General features: G+C 45.5%; 2 protein-coding genes across 2 annotated transcripts; one reads left to right on the plus strand and one right to left on the minus strand.

Annotated features, from left to right (window-relative positions):
* Positions 1 to 491: 491 nt before the first annotated feature.
* Positions 492 to 6,573, minus strand: cryabb (crystallin, alpha B, b). The gene is made up of 3 exons (XM_066710504.1): positions 6,247 to 6,573; positions 4,258 to 4,380; positions 492 to 3,979 (listed from the first exon to the last, which is right to left on the minus strand). Exons 1-3 carry the CDS (start codon positions 6,448 to 6,450, stop codon positions 3,776 to 3,778), a joined length of 531 nt encoding a protein of 176 aa, XP_066566601.1. The 5' UTR covers positions 6,451 to 6,573; the 3' UTR covers positions 492 to 3,775.
* A 4,358-nt stretch (positions 6,574 to 10,931) lies between these two features.
* Positions 10,932 to 13,840, plus strand: hspb2 (heat shock protein, alpha-crystallin-related, b2). Its single transcript, XM_066710505.1, has 3 exons — positions 10,932 to 11,184; positions 11,675 to 11,769; positions 12,577 to 13,840. The coding sequence occupies exons 2-3, from the start codon at positions 11,676 to 11,678 to the stop codon at positions 13,008 to 13,010; spliced, it is 528 nt and encodes a 175-aa protein (XP_066566602.1). The 5' UTR covers positions 10,932 to 11,184; position 11,675; the 3' UTR covers positions 13,011 to 13,840.
* Positions 13,841 to 19,019: the final 5,179 nt, after the last annotated feature.

Below are 19,019 nucleotides of genomic sequence, written 5' to 3' on the forward strand. Positions count from 1 at the left end.
GCGAATGATTCAAACACTCTCACCACCTTCATGTAACAGGTAACAAGATAAGCTGTACACATCCAAGGTGCAAAGCATAACAATTAGAAATGGCACCAGAGAGCTTTTTTAGGCCACAGTGGCTCTCGGCTGGAGTGGCCTGGGTTCTCAGCTCTCCTTTGCCAGGTTTCAGCTCAGCAGACACTAAAGACCAATCTCATCTGCATTGTGTTTGTTTTGGAAAACCTGGGTGTCGGGAGAACGGCCTGGTTTTGGTCCTTGAGTCAGGAGGACAGTTTGCATTAAGCAGCCAGTAAGGGTGAGGTGATTCATTTTTTATTTTGCAAGAGAGCCTGCAATCCTGGTCCTGCAGTTTTTAAAAGTAGCTTACAAACAATCAGGAAGTACAGACACAGCCATTGTCGTTAACTTCAATTGTCGTTGAACGATAACAGACACACAGAAAAACACAAACCAAAAAGGAAAAGTCATGAAAGAACCACACAGTCTGCTTTTATCATTGAATCACTTTATTATTATGATTGGTTTGATTAGGATTATTATTATTATTATTTTATTTTTCTTCTCCTAGGCATTAAGACTATTGTTCTTATTATTATACATTGAAGAAACTAGTTTGTTAATATAGAGCTGATAGCTTTGCAATGTCAGGAATGTATAGTTATGCAGCGCTGATAACAAAGACAGAAATAGAGGAAGCAGGGACTCAGAATGGCTTTCCACTGCACCCCCCCCTTTCCCCAAACATGGAGAACTGGAATGACTGGTTATTAAACTTGAAATTCACTCCCCCGCACACTGGGGATCCAGTTAATCTACCTATGATAAAGTACTCCTAAAATTATGTCAGGTTTCGATTGCATTTTCATTTGAGTTTGATCCAACAGTAGATACTGTTGAGTTAGTATTTTTCCTTGCAACTGTGTTTCTGTATTCAATTTTGGCTTCTGTTGACTTCAATAATGCAATGCCTCCAAGCCTGTTCAGGTAGAGAATGCACCCCAGGATCCCACTGCATCAAAAACACATATGACTTCTATTTAGCATCATAGTTACAGCCCTGGTGGCCTCAATGACTGCGTGCATCCAAAATCTGAGACCTATCCTGACCTCAGAGAGAGGCATTGAAGGCATACATAGCTGTGCCCAGTCCCTCTACATATGAAGAAGAAGTACAGTTACTTACACTGCAGTGCACCCAGAGTACTTATAGTGTATCAAAGTATGCCTACAGTGTGCTTAACTGTGCACTTCTTTTTAAACACTTACAGTCCAGGAAAAGGATGTTTCTTAAACTCTGTGGCCTGTGTGTTTGTGTGAATGCCGCCCGTCAATCCTCGTGTTCAAAATGGCCAAACGACTCACGAGTCTCAACCCCAGGGACGGACAGTCAGACACCAACCAAACTCACAAGGGCAGTGAGACGCACACCTGTCCTGGGAAATTCACTCATGACATGTTATCTGTGGGTCTTTATCCTTTGAATAACATGGCGTTTGTAAAGAATAAGCCCCAGATGTTTTTCTCTCAGCTACTCATGGACAGTGTCCGACATTATTCAGGCTCCTTAACAGTGCTTGTGTACCGGTCTCCATCACCATGTGGGCCTATCACCCCCACACTGCGGCCCAGTCCCCCTCCTGCCTTGCCCGTATCCCAGAGCACTAAGTCTCGCTGTCCCCGTCTCCTCACTCTGCACACTAATTTGAACTCAAAGCCTCTGGTGCCAGTGCAAGATTTGCTCTCCTTTTTTTTTTCCAGTCTCCCGCCAAGTTACACATTTTTTACCTTTTGAGAAAAAAAAAAGGTAGAGCAATTGCTGACCTGGAGCGAGAAACCTTCCCAGAGCTCCCCTCAGATCTCGGCCGGAGTCTACTGCTACTGCTACTTTGTTCAGGATCTTTCACAAGATAACTGAAAGACTCAGTTCAAAGAATAATCTCCTCCCGATGTTCCACCAGGGGAAAATAATCAAGCTCTCCTATACCTTATCCACCTTCTCTCCTTCCTTATATAGAGGAGAAGCTGGTCTATGGGACACAAGGGCAAATTCGTCCCAGCACAAGAGGGTGTCAGTCCCCTGGCAATCACCTGCCAGTGGGAAGCTAATAGTCTACAGACACCCAGCCTCCCTCTGCTGCCCCATTACACACATGGCATGGTGGAGATTGCTGAGGTTGCTGCCCTGCTTCTTACCCCCCAGACATCCCCATCCTGAGAGAAACTAAGGATAGCAACGGGCCGGCACCAGATCCCACAGATCAGATGTGAGACAAGCTATCAAAGGAGTGTTTCTGTTTTTGGAGAGCGATGTGGACATTAACTGCACTTTCCCTCAGCTGTGTTCAGTGAGGGTGAGGGGGGTGCCAGTATGACTCTTAATAATGCTGTCAAAATAAAGTATCGCTGGCCATTCCCCCTTGTTTAACACCCAGGTTATCCTAAGAGGTAGATTCTCTCTGTGCCTCTCTCTGTGTCTTAGTTTTTGCCAGTCCTGGGACCTGAAGCAAGGATAGGACGCAGCGCGGTAGAGAAGCAGACCAGCCATGAGCCGTCCTTCCACGGCAAAGGAACACACTCGGTCACCGGATCTGTTAAACACGAAATCTCCACACGGACAGACAGACAGAAAAACACGCAGCTTCTTTTGCAAAAGGTGTTGGCTCCAGTCTTCTTCAAGGTGTTTCCCTGAATGAAGGCAGGAGGAGAAACATTGGAAGCGGCCTGTTTTCCTGCTGTGTCCTCTAAAGGCAAGCGTTAACAGTGGCGAGATGTACAGGGTCTATATCTTGGATGCAAGCAATTCTGAATAGATCTGTGCTCTATAGGGCTGGAGATGTGCTTGTTCACGTGAAGTGGGCGTGTGACAGTATCGGATTGTTTTCCTCAAGTCATCACTTTGACCAATGGTGTATTGTTGAGCTACAATAATGTCGGAGGTTACTGTGTTGTGATGTGTAGCTGTAGTTTTGAGATTTGTCTCTGTTGAACTTTGATTGAGTCTTGCAGGCATGATCGAGAGCAATGCACGCACTTTCTGTCACAAAGATGCTTTCAGAAGCACTGAGCCATGCTTCAAAGCTAATTGGGTGTAAACCGAAAGGGCCTGTTTTTTTTTAATTTCCATTACCCTCTACAGTCAACTGATATGTCTTCAAACAGCTTTTCTTCCTGCAGCAAATATGGCCAGGGCTATAGTACTGATGTATGAGGTATCAGAAACTGCACAGAATCAACTATAGCTTTGTGCAGAGTCTTACTTTTACTCTAAACTCTTCTCAGCCCTTTTAGTTAACAAATGTACACTGGAGATGCATTAACGAAACCCCCTTCAGACCTACGCTACGTAGTCGTTGCTTTGAGGCTGCAAAGTGAAGACAATACATGGAGGATTGTAATATCTTGTGAAGCAGCAAATTATACAGCAAAACTGGCCACAATTCAGCTGATAATAACAAACGGGCCCAACCTCTCAATCAGTCAGCTGGGTGGTATTTTTCTCAGGCGCAGAAGTAGACAGACGCCGAATGAGAAGCGGAGACTGCTGTCACTCTGTCTGAATCCTAGGCCGAGCCGGTGGGGCGGGGGCACATTCATAAGGCAGCATTGCGCACTCAAGGTGCAGGGGGGCGAGCTTGTATTTGCTCATGAGCGGTCAGTTGGTGGTGGGACCATGGGGGGGGGAGAGCAGTGGGGCGAGGTGTCTCGGTCAGGGGAGAATGGCGGGGGCTGCAGCAGGGAGATGGGGTGAGGGGGCAGGTCGGGGTGGGTGGCTCTACTTCTTCTGCGGGGCTGGCATAGCAGGCTTGTCGTCGCGGGTGATGGAGATGGTGCGCTCGGGCACGTCGGCCAGCTTGCGGGGGGCGCTGATCGTCAGTACGCCATCTGAAGACAGGGAAGAGGTGACGGCGGTGGGCTCTACGCCCGCTGGGATCTTGTACTTCCTGTGGAACTCCCGGGACACGTAGCCGTGCTCGTCCTGCCAGGGCAACAACAACACGCAGGCTGAAGACCGGCCTGGAAAAGCAGCCTGAGGCTCACAACATTAAGAGCACTTAATCCCCACTTGTAGCCCCGTGAGGTGTGTTCTGCACAGAAGAAATAACGCAGACAAAGGGAACAGAGGAAGGGAGGAAGGGAGAGAGCTCAGAGGCCCCATGAGACAGAAGACGAGAAAGGCGGGATGTGGAGAGGACAGAGATGCAGATGTTGGACAGAGGAGGCGGGAGAGTGGGGGAGCAGGTGCGGGGAGGTTACCTGGCGATCCTCGTGTTTCCCATGGATCTCGATGAAGTCGCCGGTCACCTTGACGCACAGCTCCTCTGGGGAGAAGTGCTTCACATCCAGGTTGATCATGAACCGGTCCTTGTCCAGGCGCATCTGTGGAGACAGGAGGGTGCGCTGAGAAAAAAACATCTCTGTCGTGATACAGACATATTTTGTTGCTGTTGAATTAAAAAGATGTCACATAAAACCTTTCCGGTAGCAAGGTGGTGTCACTTACATTTTTTATTGTATTTAGTATTTATTTTTTCCCATATAAGCAGTATGCTTTCACTTAAACAAAATTAACTGTTGAATTGACTCGGATATCGTTTCCTCATATGACTTCTTCTTGAGGAATGTTGGTTGAAGTGATGGATGAGACATCTGGGGCCTGCTAAACTAATGTTTTCTTTATAGGAACTCAAGCCACTCTGGCCATGCTTCGGCTGAGCCAGGGAGTGGGCGGATTGCATTCTGCTCCCAGAATTCCTGCCCTGGGTTACATTGTGACACTTCCCGCTGAAAACTGATGCTGCGGTGGGCTGTGGCGGCGGGCCAGGTCTGACAGTCAAACCAACACATGCAGAAGTCAGCTAGTACACACACACACACACACACACATACACACACACTGTCACCCTTAAAGAAGCCGCTTGCCTTGTATCTATTGAACAGTTATTTCAAGTCTTACGTTTGAATTTCCCTTGGGTGGGGTTTTTCATTCTCATCATTTTGACTTAGATTAGTAGCTGCAGACGCATGTTCTCGATTCCGAACACATCAAGGCATGACTGCAAATCCTGTACACGCAAATGTAGGCAGCAGGACAAACCCAACCCAACCCAATCCTAGCCTTACCTGGAACCCAAACCCAGCCCATGTCCCCAACCCTTATCCTGAAAAGGCAGAGCAGAAGTAGTTTGCAGGTTGTCATTCTGCTATTTTTCACCTCAGTGTGTAATTCCCTCATTGGCCTCTAACACTAAGACACTGACTCATATCTCCTTTCTAAGACATTGTCGACCTGCTGTGTCGGAAAGGATTGGTCTCACCGTGAGCAATTTTGACCTGCCTTGGCTCTCTTGGGGATAACAAAGAGTCGGGTTAACCCATTAACACGTTAATCCAAAAGCTGATTCATTACCAGTTATTAACTCTACTCATGCTGGTCTTTCAAACTACCCCCTTCTCCTTAAACTGGTCTAGCAGTACGATTTTATTATCATAAGAATTAGGTGCCATTCTGTACCTGATGGCTGAGGGGTCAATCAGTTTTAAGGAAGTGCATACAAAATATAACAACATAAACTAAAATGTTGTAGGAGCTTTATCCACAACCAGAAAGGGCAATAACCAATTTTAATATTCCAGAAATTACAGAATTACAAAAGCAGATATAAAAACAGATGTCCTTTGGCTTTTGTCAATGTGAATGTTGCTGTGCCTGAATTATTCTCCACGCGACACGGACAGTTACCTTGAAAGATCAGGAAGTCTGAAAAAATGACAACATATGGCCAGAGTTTCCAAAGTGGGTAAGTTATTTACTCACAAGTAAGACCAGTATTTTGAAAGTCAGTACAATATCCTTTGCACTTTCTCAAATTCTGATCATTTCCAGAGTTTTTTTCAATCACTTTGAGGAAAATGAAAAGTCTGTTACAGTTCTACAGGTACACATGTCTCCTACTCCCGTATAAACCCTTTACCAATTGGGCCTGTGGGATTCTCTTCATTCCTGCTGTGATCTAACAGGCTCTGTATATAAGAACATATAAGCACATATGTTTAAAAAGCCAGTAGGTTAAAAGGGAAGTTTAGTTCTGGTTATTTTCATTCCGTTTCTTTACCTCACATGCAAGATTCCTTTAAATGACTTCCTACGTTCTTGACGGCCCATCCTACACCCGACAAACAAGAAAACAACTACTAAACCAGCTGGGGAATGAAGCGGTTGGTTAGCCGGTGCAGGGTCCTCACCTCTGAGAGCCCGCTGTCCACCCAGGTGGGCATGCGGAAGAAAGAGGACCGGGGCCAGTACAGCGGGGGGAAGGGTGAGAACACGTCGCCCTCGGATATGTGCTCGCCGAAGTTCTGGTCAAAGATCCGGCAGGGGAAGAAGGAGGAGAAGAAAGGCCGGCGGAACCAGGGGTGCTGGATGGCGATGTCCATGTTTGCTGACATGACAGACACTGGTGTTCCTGCTGCTGCTGCTGCTGCACTTGCCGTCCCGTGGAAATAACAAAACAGGCTTCTTGCACCTGCCCCTGGCTCCTTTATATAGCCGCCCCTGCCAGCCTGTGCCAGTCAGCCACCCTCCTCTTGAACTTTCTCGAACGGTGATGTAAACCCTTTCTGTCTGTCTCTCTCTCTTTCCTTCCCTCTCCCTCCCTCCCTCGCTCTCCCTCTGTATTTATTTAAACTGGTATTCACTTTCATTCAGGCAGAGGGCCCCGGGATTATATTTAGGGATTTGAATAATGCTGATGCCTCGTGCTCACATCACTGGAAAGATTTTTTCATCAATTTATTTGTGTGAGTGTGTGTGTGTGGGTGTCTGAGCCGTTATAGAACCCAGTGGGTCTGTCGGCCTGCCTCGGGATTTTTGGCCCCGACCGGCCAGACTTGGCACTGTACCACGGCCGCCCCTGCATGCCAGGGGGATTATTTTGTCGCGCTCCAACACCCCCTTCACCGGCCTGTCCTGCCCGCTCTTTGTGCTGCAGGCATCACAGGCCAACAAAGCAAAGTGTCCTGTGGCGGTCACTAGCTGGGCACAACATGGCACCCCCCCCATCACTCCCATACCAGCATACCAAACCAATCCATGTGAAAAGATTCTGTAGCACCACAGCCCTGTCATCCTTTATTCAGGGAGGATGTAAAGAATCATTTTTATGTTATGACACACCTTTCTATCTTATTATATATTTTCTATGTATCCACTTTATGAAAGGAACTTGAACTGGAATACATGTTGAAATACCAATAAATAAAATGCATCTGAAGGTGTTACACTCTGCTACTGTGTTGTATTTTATCTACAGGAGAGCTTTTCCCTGTGCTTTGGAGAACCTAATCAACCTCAGTTGTCATCCATAGCCAACACTGCCCAGTCACAGATCTGCATTAGTTCACCTGCTTCACACTACAACAAATAACCACTGTGATGGTAAACCAGGAAATCTGAATTCATAACATATGAATGAAACGGAATCATCATCATCAGTGAAGACCTCTTTCAGCTCAGCCCTGTCTTATGTACATATGGGGGGTGATCAGTGCCCAAATTAAGATGAATATGATTATAAACATGATTATGAACATGAAGATGCAGACCGTCCGCTTTTATAATGTTGCCATGTAAGCTGGTCAGAAGTCAGGCGGTTCCACTCAGAGCAATGGCGGACAGATGTGTTTCAAGGAAACTTAAAATGTAATAGTTTCCATATTGTATTTTGTACCTTCTTATTTGGGAAAATAAGAACAATCTGCTCACTCACACGGTCCCTATACATAAAGGGAGATGTTAAATGAAGTACTACATATTACTTGATTGCATTTATTTTATCTTTATCTTTGCTATTTACATTTCTCAGTGAGCTTTTAAATTTCGAAGCCTCTCTTGTATTTCTTTTACATTGTGACAAAAACCCCTCTGTCAATCACAGCTAGTGGTCAGTATCCAGCAAGTTTATTGGCTAATCCAATGTTCATAATCATGTTCATGTTCATAATCACGTTCATCTAATTTTTGGCACCGATCACCCTCCATATGTACATGCTTTCCTTCGAGACCTAATGAATTCTGGGTTCTGACACAAATATGTCATCCCTGGGAATAGTCAAACTCTTGCAGGACCTCTGGAGCACTCTGAGTGAGGGAGCAGGTGAAGTCACACGCTTCGAGGAGATCAAGAGCGCCCATCATAGTTATCAATGCTATGTTGTGTTTCCTCAATATGACCATGACCTACAGAGTTAGTAATTAGTTATATTATGTCATATCATTTTCATTATGAATTTATAGTACTGTGCTGAGAGAGACAGATTGCATTCTTGCAGGAATAGGCAAACATTAACATGCCATAACATTATGACCACTGACAGGTGAAGTGAATAACACTGATAATCTCGTTATCATGGCACCTGTCAGTGGGTGGGATATATTAGGCAGCAAGTGAACATTTTGTCCTCAAAGTTGATGTGTTAGAAGCAGGAAAAATGGGAAAGCGTAAGGATATGAGCAACTTTGACAAGGGCCAAATTGTGATGGCTAGACGACTAGGTCAGAGCATCTCCAAAACTGCAGCTCTTGTGGGGTGTTCCCGGTCTGCAGTGGTCAGTACCTATCAAAAGTGGTCCAAGGAAGGAAAAGCGGTGAACCGGCAACAGGGTCATGGGCGGCCAAGGCTCATTGATGCAGGTGGGGAACGAAGGCTGGCCCGTGTGGTCCGATCCAACAGACGAGCTATTGTAGCTCAAATTGCTGAAAAAGTTAATGCTGGTTCTGATAGAAAGGTGTCAGTACAAATAGTGCATCGCAGTTTGTTGCGTATGGGGCTGCGTAGCCGCAGACCAGTCAGGGTGCCCATGCTGACCCCTGTCCACTCCCGAAAACGCCTACAATGGGCACGTGAGCATCAGAACTGGACCACGGAGCAATGAAAGAAGGTGGCCTGGTCTGATGAATCACGAGTGCAAGGTGTTGACTTGGCCTCCAAATTCCCCAGATCTCAATCCAATCGAACATCTGTGGGATGAGCTGGACAAACAAGCCCGATCCATGGAGGCCCCACCTCGCAACTTAGAGGACTTAAAGGATGTGCTGCTGACGTCTTGGTGCCAGATACCACAGCACACCTTCAGAGGTCTAGTGGAGTCCATGCCTCGACGGGTCAGGGCTGTTTTGCCGGCAAAACGGGACCTACACAATTTTAGGCATGTGGTCATAATGTTATGGCTGATTGGTGTATATCTGTATATGTATTTTTAAATAATCATTATTATAATACTTCCAATAGGTGGCGCACTTTCGTCAGTCTCACTGCACTGGGTCTGTGTTTCTTTACACTTTCTTTCTCTGAAGGTGAAAACCAAGTGCTCTCTGATGCACACAGCTTGACCCACTCACTCTTTCATTTGTTTCCCTGGGGTCCTGGACTAGCGTCTCTGTGTGTCTTCTGGTTTCAGTTCCTGATCTGTTACTGAAAAGCAATAATCAACAACATGTTTACAGCTGTTTAACAGATAACAATTTTAAAAATAACTTCTGGTTAAGCCATTTTAGTTCTTAAATTTGTTTAGTTAATCTAATTTTAACCTTCAACAAACTCAAGAGACCAGAGCTGAGAAACACTGCTCTCTAAAATTAACCAGGCTCTCTGCAAAACCTGTGAACTAAAATGTAATTAAATGAAGAAAACAGAAAAAAAAAGTGAGTAATAGTTACAGTTTATCAACAAAGCAAAATACTGTTCTGTAGTTCGGCATGATCAGCTGAAATATCTGCTACCTGTTGCCGACTTTTGTTGGGACCTGCAGCCTTTTTAACCTCATATGGATCAATGAGCTGAGTATTGTGTAGAAGAGGGTGTGTGTAAAGCTTAGTCAACACACTGGGTCATATTCATGAAACTGCCTGTTGTTTTATGTTAACACAAAGAAGTGGGGACGTGTCACACTCATCCTTCAGGAAGTCAATTTCAGAGTTAAAAAGAGAATCAAAATTTTTGTATGAATTTTGCTGAGGCCAGATTTTCATCTCAGTGCAAATAAGGACAGCGAAAATAAAGTTTTAGGACTATGGTCCACTATCTGCTGAGTAGTTTCCCCTTTGCCCTGTCTGATGAACAACAGGGAAATAGTGAGAGCCAGCCCTCAGCCCCTCTGGCACTGAAGACGTTCAGATCATCAACGTAGCTGGTTCTGGAGGTTCAAATCCAAACTCTAACTCTAACGAACCTGCACTGATCTACTCCCCACCTTGGGGTCCTCTGTTATTTTCCTTGCCCTAAAGCGCCTTACTGCAACTGCTTCTGCACTTTTCCTCATTATACCGGCTATGACCCCCCTGCACACAATTCTCCTGTAACTGTTCCCTCGCTTGCCCTGGGTGTTGACCATGATTTAGATAATTTTCCTCAGGACTTGCATTATATTTATGTGTGTGCTTGTTGTCGTGTGTGCTTGTGCTTTGTGAAAGATGCCTGTCTTGCGACGACTGGAAGCCATCCTGGGCAAGGGCACGTGGTTAGAATACTCATGAATACTAATAATCAGGAGTCTTATTTGTTCTCCACGAAGTGTCTGTTTCTGCACGTCACCAAGAAATGTGGCTCTGGCCTGCCTGTACACTCCAGCAGTGTCCACTGTTCATTGTTCAGTACTTGGGCCTCCGGGGCGACCCAGCAGACTGCCTTTCACTCACATCTCTGTCCAGCCCTTGTAAACAGAGCCAGGCAGGGAGGACTGGAGACATCGCTGGGGGCCGATTTACAGACAGGGTTGGAGTCCTGCTCCCATCACATGTCGTGTTTGCTTATTCTCAGGGGGACAGAGAGAGCGTATTCATTTCCAATGAGCCTGGAATCAGTTTAATCAGGCTGTCGCCAGAGCCCATTAACGCTGGTGTTATTCTTAGGGCATGCTGATATCCTTAGAGGCTATTATTTTTATTTTGTCTTCACAAGCCGGACTCTACTGGGGATGGAATCTGCTTTTCCATTCCACAGCCGGCCTGTAACTCCCTCCGCCTCAGTCTTTATCCCCCTCTTCAAATCTAAGCCCTGTCTGAAGTGTCAGCTGGTTATCTTGTCGGCAGGGGGAACTCGCCTATGGTGCCCACGAGGTCTGCCCACCCTGGGATGCTGCATGAAACAACGTCCCAGTAGCACCGCTCACCTGCTTTCGTGTGAGGCAAGTATGACGTTATATTTACACAACGCAGTCAGACTCTCGTGGGTGTAAGCAGTTTGGTCTGGGCTGCTCCTGTGCGGTTGTAAGGCATGCCCATGAAGCAGAGACAGCAGCCAGCGTCTGCCTGAACGGACCTGTCCTGTCCCAGGGGCCCAATGCCAACTCTCTTCGTCTGTGCAAGCCCAGGCCTGGGATGACCCAGCGCACTGTGGCGTTTCTGGCTCTAGCTATAGCTGCACTCGTGAGGTCTTCATTGGAGTGTCTGTTACAGGCTATTTCTGGTCTCATTTTATCACCCCACAGCCCCTTCTCTCTCTCCCTCTCTCTCTCTCGCTCTCTCTCTCTCTTTCCTCAACTCTTTTTGGAGTCTCACTCTGCAATCAGCGCCTGTCGATCTCAGAAGCCATTAAGCTGCCGTTCTTGATAGCCTAGCCCTTTTTCCTCCTTCCATTTTCTCTCCCTCGTTCATCTCACTGCCGTTGCTTCTCAGGATGGCCGAGCGCACAGTGCCGCACGCATACCCCATGAGTGTGGAGTACGAGATGTCATCGCCCCGCCGCATCTACGACCAGAACTTCGGAGAAGGTACTGTGTGCTTTGGCCCAGTGCCTGATGGTCCCGACACAGTGCCAGTGTGGGGAGGCTTATTCAGGCATAGGGGAAAAAATGGCACAACATAGTATATGCAAGGGAAAAAGTGTGAGGTTACATTGGAAACGTATTATGGTAAAGGCTTTTAAGGTTATTTTACTGCATCTCTGTAAAACCAAAATGCACAGGTACAGATTTGAAAGCAAGTCTTGTGTTTATTGTTGCTGCAAGTTGCTTTTATCACTCGGACCATCACACTGCTGTTACAGTCTGGGAGATGCTATTTGTAAGATGACAGAGGATTGTATTTAGCAGGTCATTGATGTTCTCCGTGGAAAACGGAGTAACTCATGGTGGACCTGCGCTTCTGTCAGACTGGAACGGATCAGGGGGGAGGTGATAACTCCCAAATATTTGAACGATTTTTCGAGTGTGTTTTTGCACTCGTCACGTGAGCCCATTCTGAACTCTCGTCAGTGGGTGATGACATCTTTTGGCAAGCTGCTGGTGTCCCAGATTTCAGGCAGCGCAGGCAGCTATGTGGCTCACGGACCATCCAGCCCCTATAAAGAAGGACCTCCATGACAACAACAACGAAAAAAAACTTTTTGCTCATGCTGTCCATGATGCAATTTCACCCTGGTCAATTTACCAGGGTGCACTTTCCACATGGTTTTACTGTGATTGTGGAACAGTTTTACTGAGGTTTACAATGGTTTCAATGGGTCTTCAATGGGTTTACTACTCTCTGACACCATGACTTCATTACTGCTGTCTATCCCCCCCCCCACTCTTCCCCAGGCCTGTCTCCTCAGGACATGCTGGCCCCCACACTGTACCACGGCTACTACATCCGGCCGCGGATCAACAAGCAGCTGGAGCGCGGCTTCTCGGAGGTGGACAGCTGCGACGACTGGTTCCGCGTGCTGCTGGACGTGTGCCAGTTCACGCCGGACGAGCTGTCGGTGCGCACCGTCGACAACCTGCTGGAGGTCAGCGGCCACCACGCCCAGCGGCTGGACCAGCACGGCTTCATCAGTCGCGACTTCACCCGCACCTACATCCTGCCCATGGGCGTGGATCCACTGCTGATGCAAGTCTCCCTCTCCCACGATGCCGTGCTCTGCGTGGAGGCCCCCCGGAAAAGCGCCGACGTCAAGCCCAGCGTCAACGAGCTGAAGATCCGGGTGGAAGAGAAGGAGAAGCTGGGAGAGGCGGCGAAGAAGAGCTCGTGAACGGGGTCTCCTCCAAGACATTCCCACCCCCCCAAGTCAGGCCCTGTACAGTATGTTTCCTTCTGTCTGAATCGACGCACACAGCTGAATAGCCATTGAATGATTCTGGTTTGTCACTTGTTTGGTTTTGTTTCATAAGCCCTTGACTGGGGCTTTTAAAAGTCCTAACAAAGAGCTCACCCTTGTGTTGCTTTTCTCATTTGTGTCAGGAAACTTGTACACAAGTTACTGCTTTCGCCCCGTAACAATTGCACACAGATCAGTTTTTGTGGCTTGAAATTGAGCAATGGTAGATTTTATCTTGGTCGTGACAGTGGGTGAGTGGGCCAGTAACTGTAAGATGAATGAAAAGTCAACGAAATATAAATGCGGCATTTCATATCACAAAATCATCATCCCCTGCGGTCGCTGTGGGTACAACTGTGGATACCACTGTCATCAGGCATAAACAACGTATCTAAAGAGGCTACATACATGACAGAGACCCCTGTTTGAATTCAAACCACAATCAGACCCTTGTAAAAATGACAGTTCAGTGTTATTGTCCTTTAAGTCCTACTCATCCAGGGAGAAGTAACAATTCAAAAGTAGTGGCAGCAACATTCAATCAATGACTTGTTTGCTCATTTGTGTCATTTTTTTATTTTATTAGGCACATTCTCAACAGGCTTTACAAGGTCATATTGTCAACAAAACTAATTACCATTAATTCATTGTAGGTAATTAATTCAATTATATCCTGATGAAGAGCTCGTGTAGATCAAAACGTTGTTTGTGCTAAAAACCTGTGAAGCATGGGCTAAATAAATACTTTTTATTTGTGCATTGGAGCTGTAGTGAGTGTGTGGGTATTTCTCTTTCTTTTCCTTTTTTAACAATTAATTCAATCAACCCAGAAAAAACCACACAGCAGGGCATTATAATTCCTAATAAAATTGTGTATTTCCAGACATATAATTAGATACGGCAACATCCTCAATTTGTTTGTTGTCCTTCTCGCAGGGACAAATACAGCACACAACCTGTTACAGGAAAATTTGAATATATTATTACCTGGGTGAAAGCCATACATTTTGACCTTCTATGTGCAAATGTGATCTGTAATGGAGTATATGATAAGATCAAAGTCTTTAATGTAAAACCCTGCTTTTACTGGCCTATTTCCTTTACTCTCCTTCTCACAGTGAAAGTTGTCCTGAGAGAATTTACATATAGCATCTATAATTACCTCCGGTTTGCAAATCACAGGATGAAACAAACAAACAATAAATAATAATTACCCATATCAACTGAAGAATCGCGTCTCATGTTAGGACACGGTTTTCAAAATCCGCCGCAATGGAAAACAGGAATGCACCTCCACATGTCACACTTGTACTCCAAAGTATTAACACCCTTCACTTGTAGTCAAGCTGTTCCGTGTTCAATTTAGTTGATCATGAAACTCAACTTTTCTTTCCTCACAATTTCTGACACTGATCAATAGTCCAGTTAAGTCAGTTAACTGAATTAAGTCTGGAATTGATTTACATGGAGTGGCCGGCAAATCTTTACACTGACCACGGTCTCCATCTTTTCTTGAACTAAACGAATCACCAAAGAACAATCTTTTCTTTGGTTAAAGGTGCCAGCTACATAAATACAAATAATTAGAATAAGAAATAGAAAGAAAGAAGGAAAGAGAAAGAAAGAGATCTGGTCTGATCTAGAGCTGGTGAGTCAGGGTAAGAGTTTTGTCATTCACAATGTATTTTCTCACTTTTTATTTTTATTTTTATAATTAAAATGTGTGTGTTTGTTTGTTTATATATATTTGCGTCTATTGCTTATTTTTTCAACCAGGTAATGACTGAAGTAATACACCGATCAGCCATAACATTATGACCACCTGCCTAATATTGTGTAGGTCCCCCTTTGCCACCAAAACAGCCCTGACCCGTCGAGGCATGGACTCCACTAGTCCTCTGAAGGTGTGCTGTGGTATCTGGCACCAAGACGTTGGCAGCAGATCCTTTAAGTCCTGTAAGTTGCGAGGTGGGGCCTCCATGGATCGGACTTGTTTGTCCAGCACATCCCACAGATGTTTGATTGGATTGAGATCTGGGGAATTTGGAGGCCAAGTCAACACCTTGAACTCGTGATTCATCAGACCAGGCCACCTTCCTCCATTGCTCCGTGGTCCAGTTCTGATGCTCACGTGCCCATTGTAGGTGCTTTCGGCAGTGGACAGGGGTCAGCATGGGCACCCTGACTGGTCTGCGGCCACGCAGCCCCATACGCAACAAACTGCGATGCACTGTGTGTTCTGACACCTTTCTATCAGAACCAGCATTCACTTTTTCAGCAATTTGAGCTACAGTAGCTCGTCTGTTGGATCGGACCACACGGGCCAGCCTTCGCTCCCCACGTGCATCAATGAGCCTTGGCCGCCCATGACCCTGTCGCCGGTTCACTGCTTTTCCTTCCTTGGAGCACTTTTGATAGGTACTGACCACTGCAGACCGGGAACCCCCCACAAGAGCTGCAGTTTTGGAGATGCTCTGACCCAGTCGTCTAGCCATCACAATGTGGCCCTTGTCAAAGTCGCTCAGATCCTTACGCTTTCCCATTTTTCCTGCTTCTAACACATCAACTTTGAGGACAAAATGTTCACTTGCTGCCTAATATATCCCACCCACTGACAGGTGCCATGATAACGAGATTATCAGTGTTATTCACTTCACCTGTTAGTGGTCATAATGTTATGGCTGCATTACAGGTTCTAAAAAGCTAAATAAAGTATCTGTACCAGTCGTGCAATAACTTTTCCTCCAATTGGTTACAGAGGGATGTCAAAACGTGTCAGCTACATTTTGTATCAGGAAGAACAGAAAGTTCTGAGTACCACAAGGCAGCATACACTGTAACAATTAAGTCCAGCACAATCTGAGCCATATTTGTAGGTTTATCAGTCAGTCCCACCCCGCCGTCAGCACTACCAGATATGGGACAAAGTGAATTCTGTTTGCTTATGCCACATGCACCCAGTGTGCTAAATGATATCTAGTGCCAGTAAGTGTTTTTTTGTAAATACTTGTTTGTACTCTTGCCATGAAACCAGTTCGGTTGAGTTTTTTCCCATGGCTACTGTTACTGTTGCAAGATGGCAGCCACCCCTTGCAATTCAGCTTGCTCTTTTTGTCCTACCTCCCTTCCCTACACTTTTTTTCTTCCCCTGCCAGAGTTCAGTTCAATCAACTTGCTTTCCTCTGAGCAGGTGTGCTGGGTGTGGCCAGGCCAACCACAGTTACATGCCTATCCTGTAATTGTGTACTTCAAAATGTTGTGAATATGAAATGGAAAGCATTTACAAATATGTAGTAATTCAAGCTATGTTTATTGTAAGAAGCTAAAACAGAAGGTAAAGCATATCCCCCCCATCTGTCTCTTCCCCTCACTGGTCTGACTGACAGAATCCTCGAACAAGATGAGTTTCTCATCTTTGGAATCGCAAACCGTGCAAATCTGGATATTTCATCAAGTGTTGACAGTATGAAGCCTTAAAATTGGGTATCAAGTGCGAACGATGGGAAAGAAATAGTTAATCTGGAGTCCAAAAAGTTGTTGGTTTTGTTTCGTTTTTTGCCTGATGTGCCATTTTGTCAACAAGGGAAACGTCTAGAAAGGCAATGAAAGATGATAGATATCTGTCAGAAGTTAATGGGCCACCGTGGAGCAGCTGAAGGAGTGGATGAAGGCCGAGTGTGTGGCAGGCTGGGTTTCATGAGGTGCTGACAGGAGTTTGGCAAGACTTGGGTAAGGGATCGGGGGGGAATGCCCTGACGGGAGTGCTGGCCCGCAGACTGGGATCCCCTTCGACTGACAGGCTCATTTCCAGATCGTTTCTGAAGCATCTCTGACATATTTACCTTAATAGACCTTTGCTCCCAACAAATTAGGAAAATGTGTGTGTGCATCTGTATATATCCTGTAAATATATGCATTAGAGTGTGGACTAGGGCAGGAACAGCGTCTGAATCACCTGCCCAAAAAAACACATATCTGCTGAACTGAAAATAATATGTTAGCGAATCGGGAAATAAGCAGGAGAAGGGACCTGAAACCCAGTCACTGAGTGAGTGAAATATGTCATGATTAAAACAGTTTCCATACCACTTTCCCAAGCAGAGCTATTCAGATAGGAAGGTTTGCTTTGACCTCCAAAGACCCAATCACAGGACCCCGGACTCTGCTCTGCCATGATGGACTGTATCCAGAAGCCACAGGAACCTGTTCTGGCCAGCGATGTAATTTCTACTGGAATATTCACCAACACTCTTTCCAGACAGGCCACCCCAGTTTTGTGTGTTTGAGGACTCAGAGAAGGCCTTCAAACCATCCTGCAGCTGTCCCACAGCGGTATTTTTGGAGATCTACCCCAACCATGACACGCAACTCTACTCAAAGGACTTCTGCCCGGAGCTAAAATAATTAAATTAAACTGGCCTTATTTACAACAGGTCCTGCATCTTTAATGTTTGGGTCTGAAGCAGTGAAGTCTAACACACAGAACACAAAGGGTTTAATGTTTCACTTTAGTTCAGCCCTACACATACCTCAGGCTTACCTCCTTCTTTCTTACTGTACTTGGCAGGCAAAAGCGCTATGTATTCACATTTAAAAAGGGAATCTAGATTTCCATGGACAAAACACCTGAATTCACAGATCCTGTCTTTCTTCAGTTGTGAGAAAACTGAGGCACTGAAAGATCAACAGACAGGAGAGATAGTCTGGGTGTTTTTCTTATGAAAACAGCAGCATAAGGTTCAGTAACTCCCTCTCCGAACCCCTGGCAGAGGAATGGTGACCTGGGAATGTTGGAACATGGCTTCCCTCCTTAAGGAAACTGATTGTGGTATACCATGGTCACACAACACTTCAGTCAGTGGTGCACACCACAGTGAGATTGTGGTTACACATGAAGAGGTAGGGTAAACCAACCTGGTTCCTCATGATGGGAAGCCACCGCAAAGCACAGTGAATCAAAAGGGCAAACATAGCACACTCCAAAGTGCCCTGTATGTTCTCTCTGCTGTTCAGGCCACAACTATGATGAAGACCAACCTTCTCCTGACACGTTTAAATCTTCCATGTAGGAGCTAAATGCAGTGGCCAATTGCATGATACTGACTTGAGTTCACCTTTGCCACACATGGGTGTAAATGTTTCCTGGCCACTGACTCTAAATGATTTCTGATCATGAACCAGGACAGGAGCCACCATGTAGCTACAGGCAAGTTCAAGGTCTTTATTTGATACTCAAAAGGCCAGGCTCTAACTATTCTTCCACTGGCAGCAGTGCAGAACACCCTGAAAGGCAATGGCGGAGGGAATCAATAAACGCTTTCAGAGTCTCTTCAGGTGGTAAGTCTCTTAAATGTGTTGAAGGAACACCATTACATTCAAATTCAGTCACTGCAGTATCCCTTAGCACCGCTGTAATACTTATCCTTTTCCTAAGAGGTCTGTCTTTTTGCCGTTGAAATTGACCTTGAGAACCATACATTTATATTTAAAATCACACTTCCCCAACTGGACTTTCCCTCATGGCTGCCCAACATCATTGAGAGAGAAAGCGGAGTAGACCTCTATCAGCACACAGCGGCTGTCATTTACCGCTTCGGGTCACATACTAACTGCCCATTGGCCTAGTTACCACTGGTCAGGAGTAGAAGTCTCTGTTCCTTATCTCTTATTTTATGACACCCATCATGCTAAATACCATTTTCAGATAATGAGTGACCATAGGTCTACTTCTGTCTCATTGACAGTACAAGAGAGTCTTTCAAATTAAATATATCATCATTTGATATACATTGTTATGGAGTATGGAGGACTATCCATGCCAAAATGAAAAATAAATACACAGAGAAATAAATAAATGTTTAAATAAATATATAGACAAATGTCCATGTATATATGTATTTATTTCAACATTTATTGGTTGATTGATTGATTTATTATTTTCTC

The sequence above is a fragment of the Amia ocellicauda genome, chromosome 1 (assembly GCF_036373705.1).
Source record: "Amia ocellicauda isolate fAmiCal2 chromosome 1, fAmiCal2.hap1, whole genome shotgun sequence".
NCBI lineage: Eukaryota > Metazoa > Chordata > Actinopteri > Amiiformes > Amiidae > Amia > Amia ocellicauda.

Coding starts and splice junctions, on each gene's coding strand:
- cryabb (XM_066710504.1), bottom strand. CDS start 6,450: ATGTCAGCAAACATGGACATCGCCATCCAGCACCCCTGGTTCCGCCGG. Junction 4,381..6,246: donor TGGACAGCGGGCTCTCAGAG/GTGAGGACCCTG, acceptor CTGTCTCCACAG/ATGCGCCTGGACAAGGACCG. Junction 3,980..4,257: donor GGAAACACGAGGATCGCCAG/GTAACCTCCCCG, acceptor TTGCCCTGGCAG/GACGAGCACGGCTACGTGTC.
- hspb2 (XM_066710505.1), top strand. CDS start 11,676: ATGGCCGAGCGCACAGTGCCGCACGCATACCCCATGAGTGTGGAGTAC. Junction 11,770..12,576: donor CGACCAGAACTTCGGAGAAG/GTACTGTGTGCT, acceptor ACTCTTCCCCAG/GCCTGTCTCCTCAGGACATG.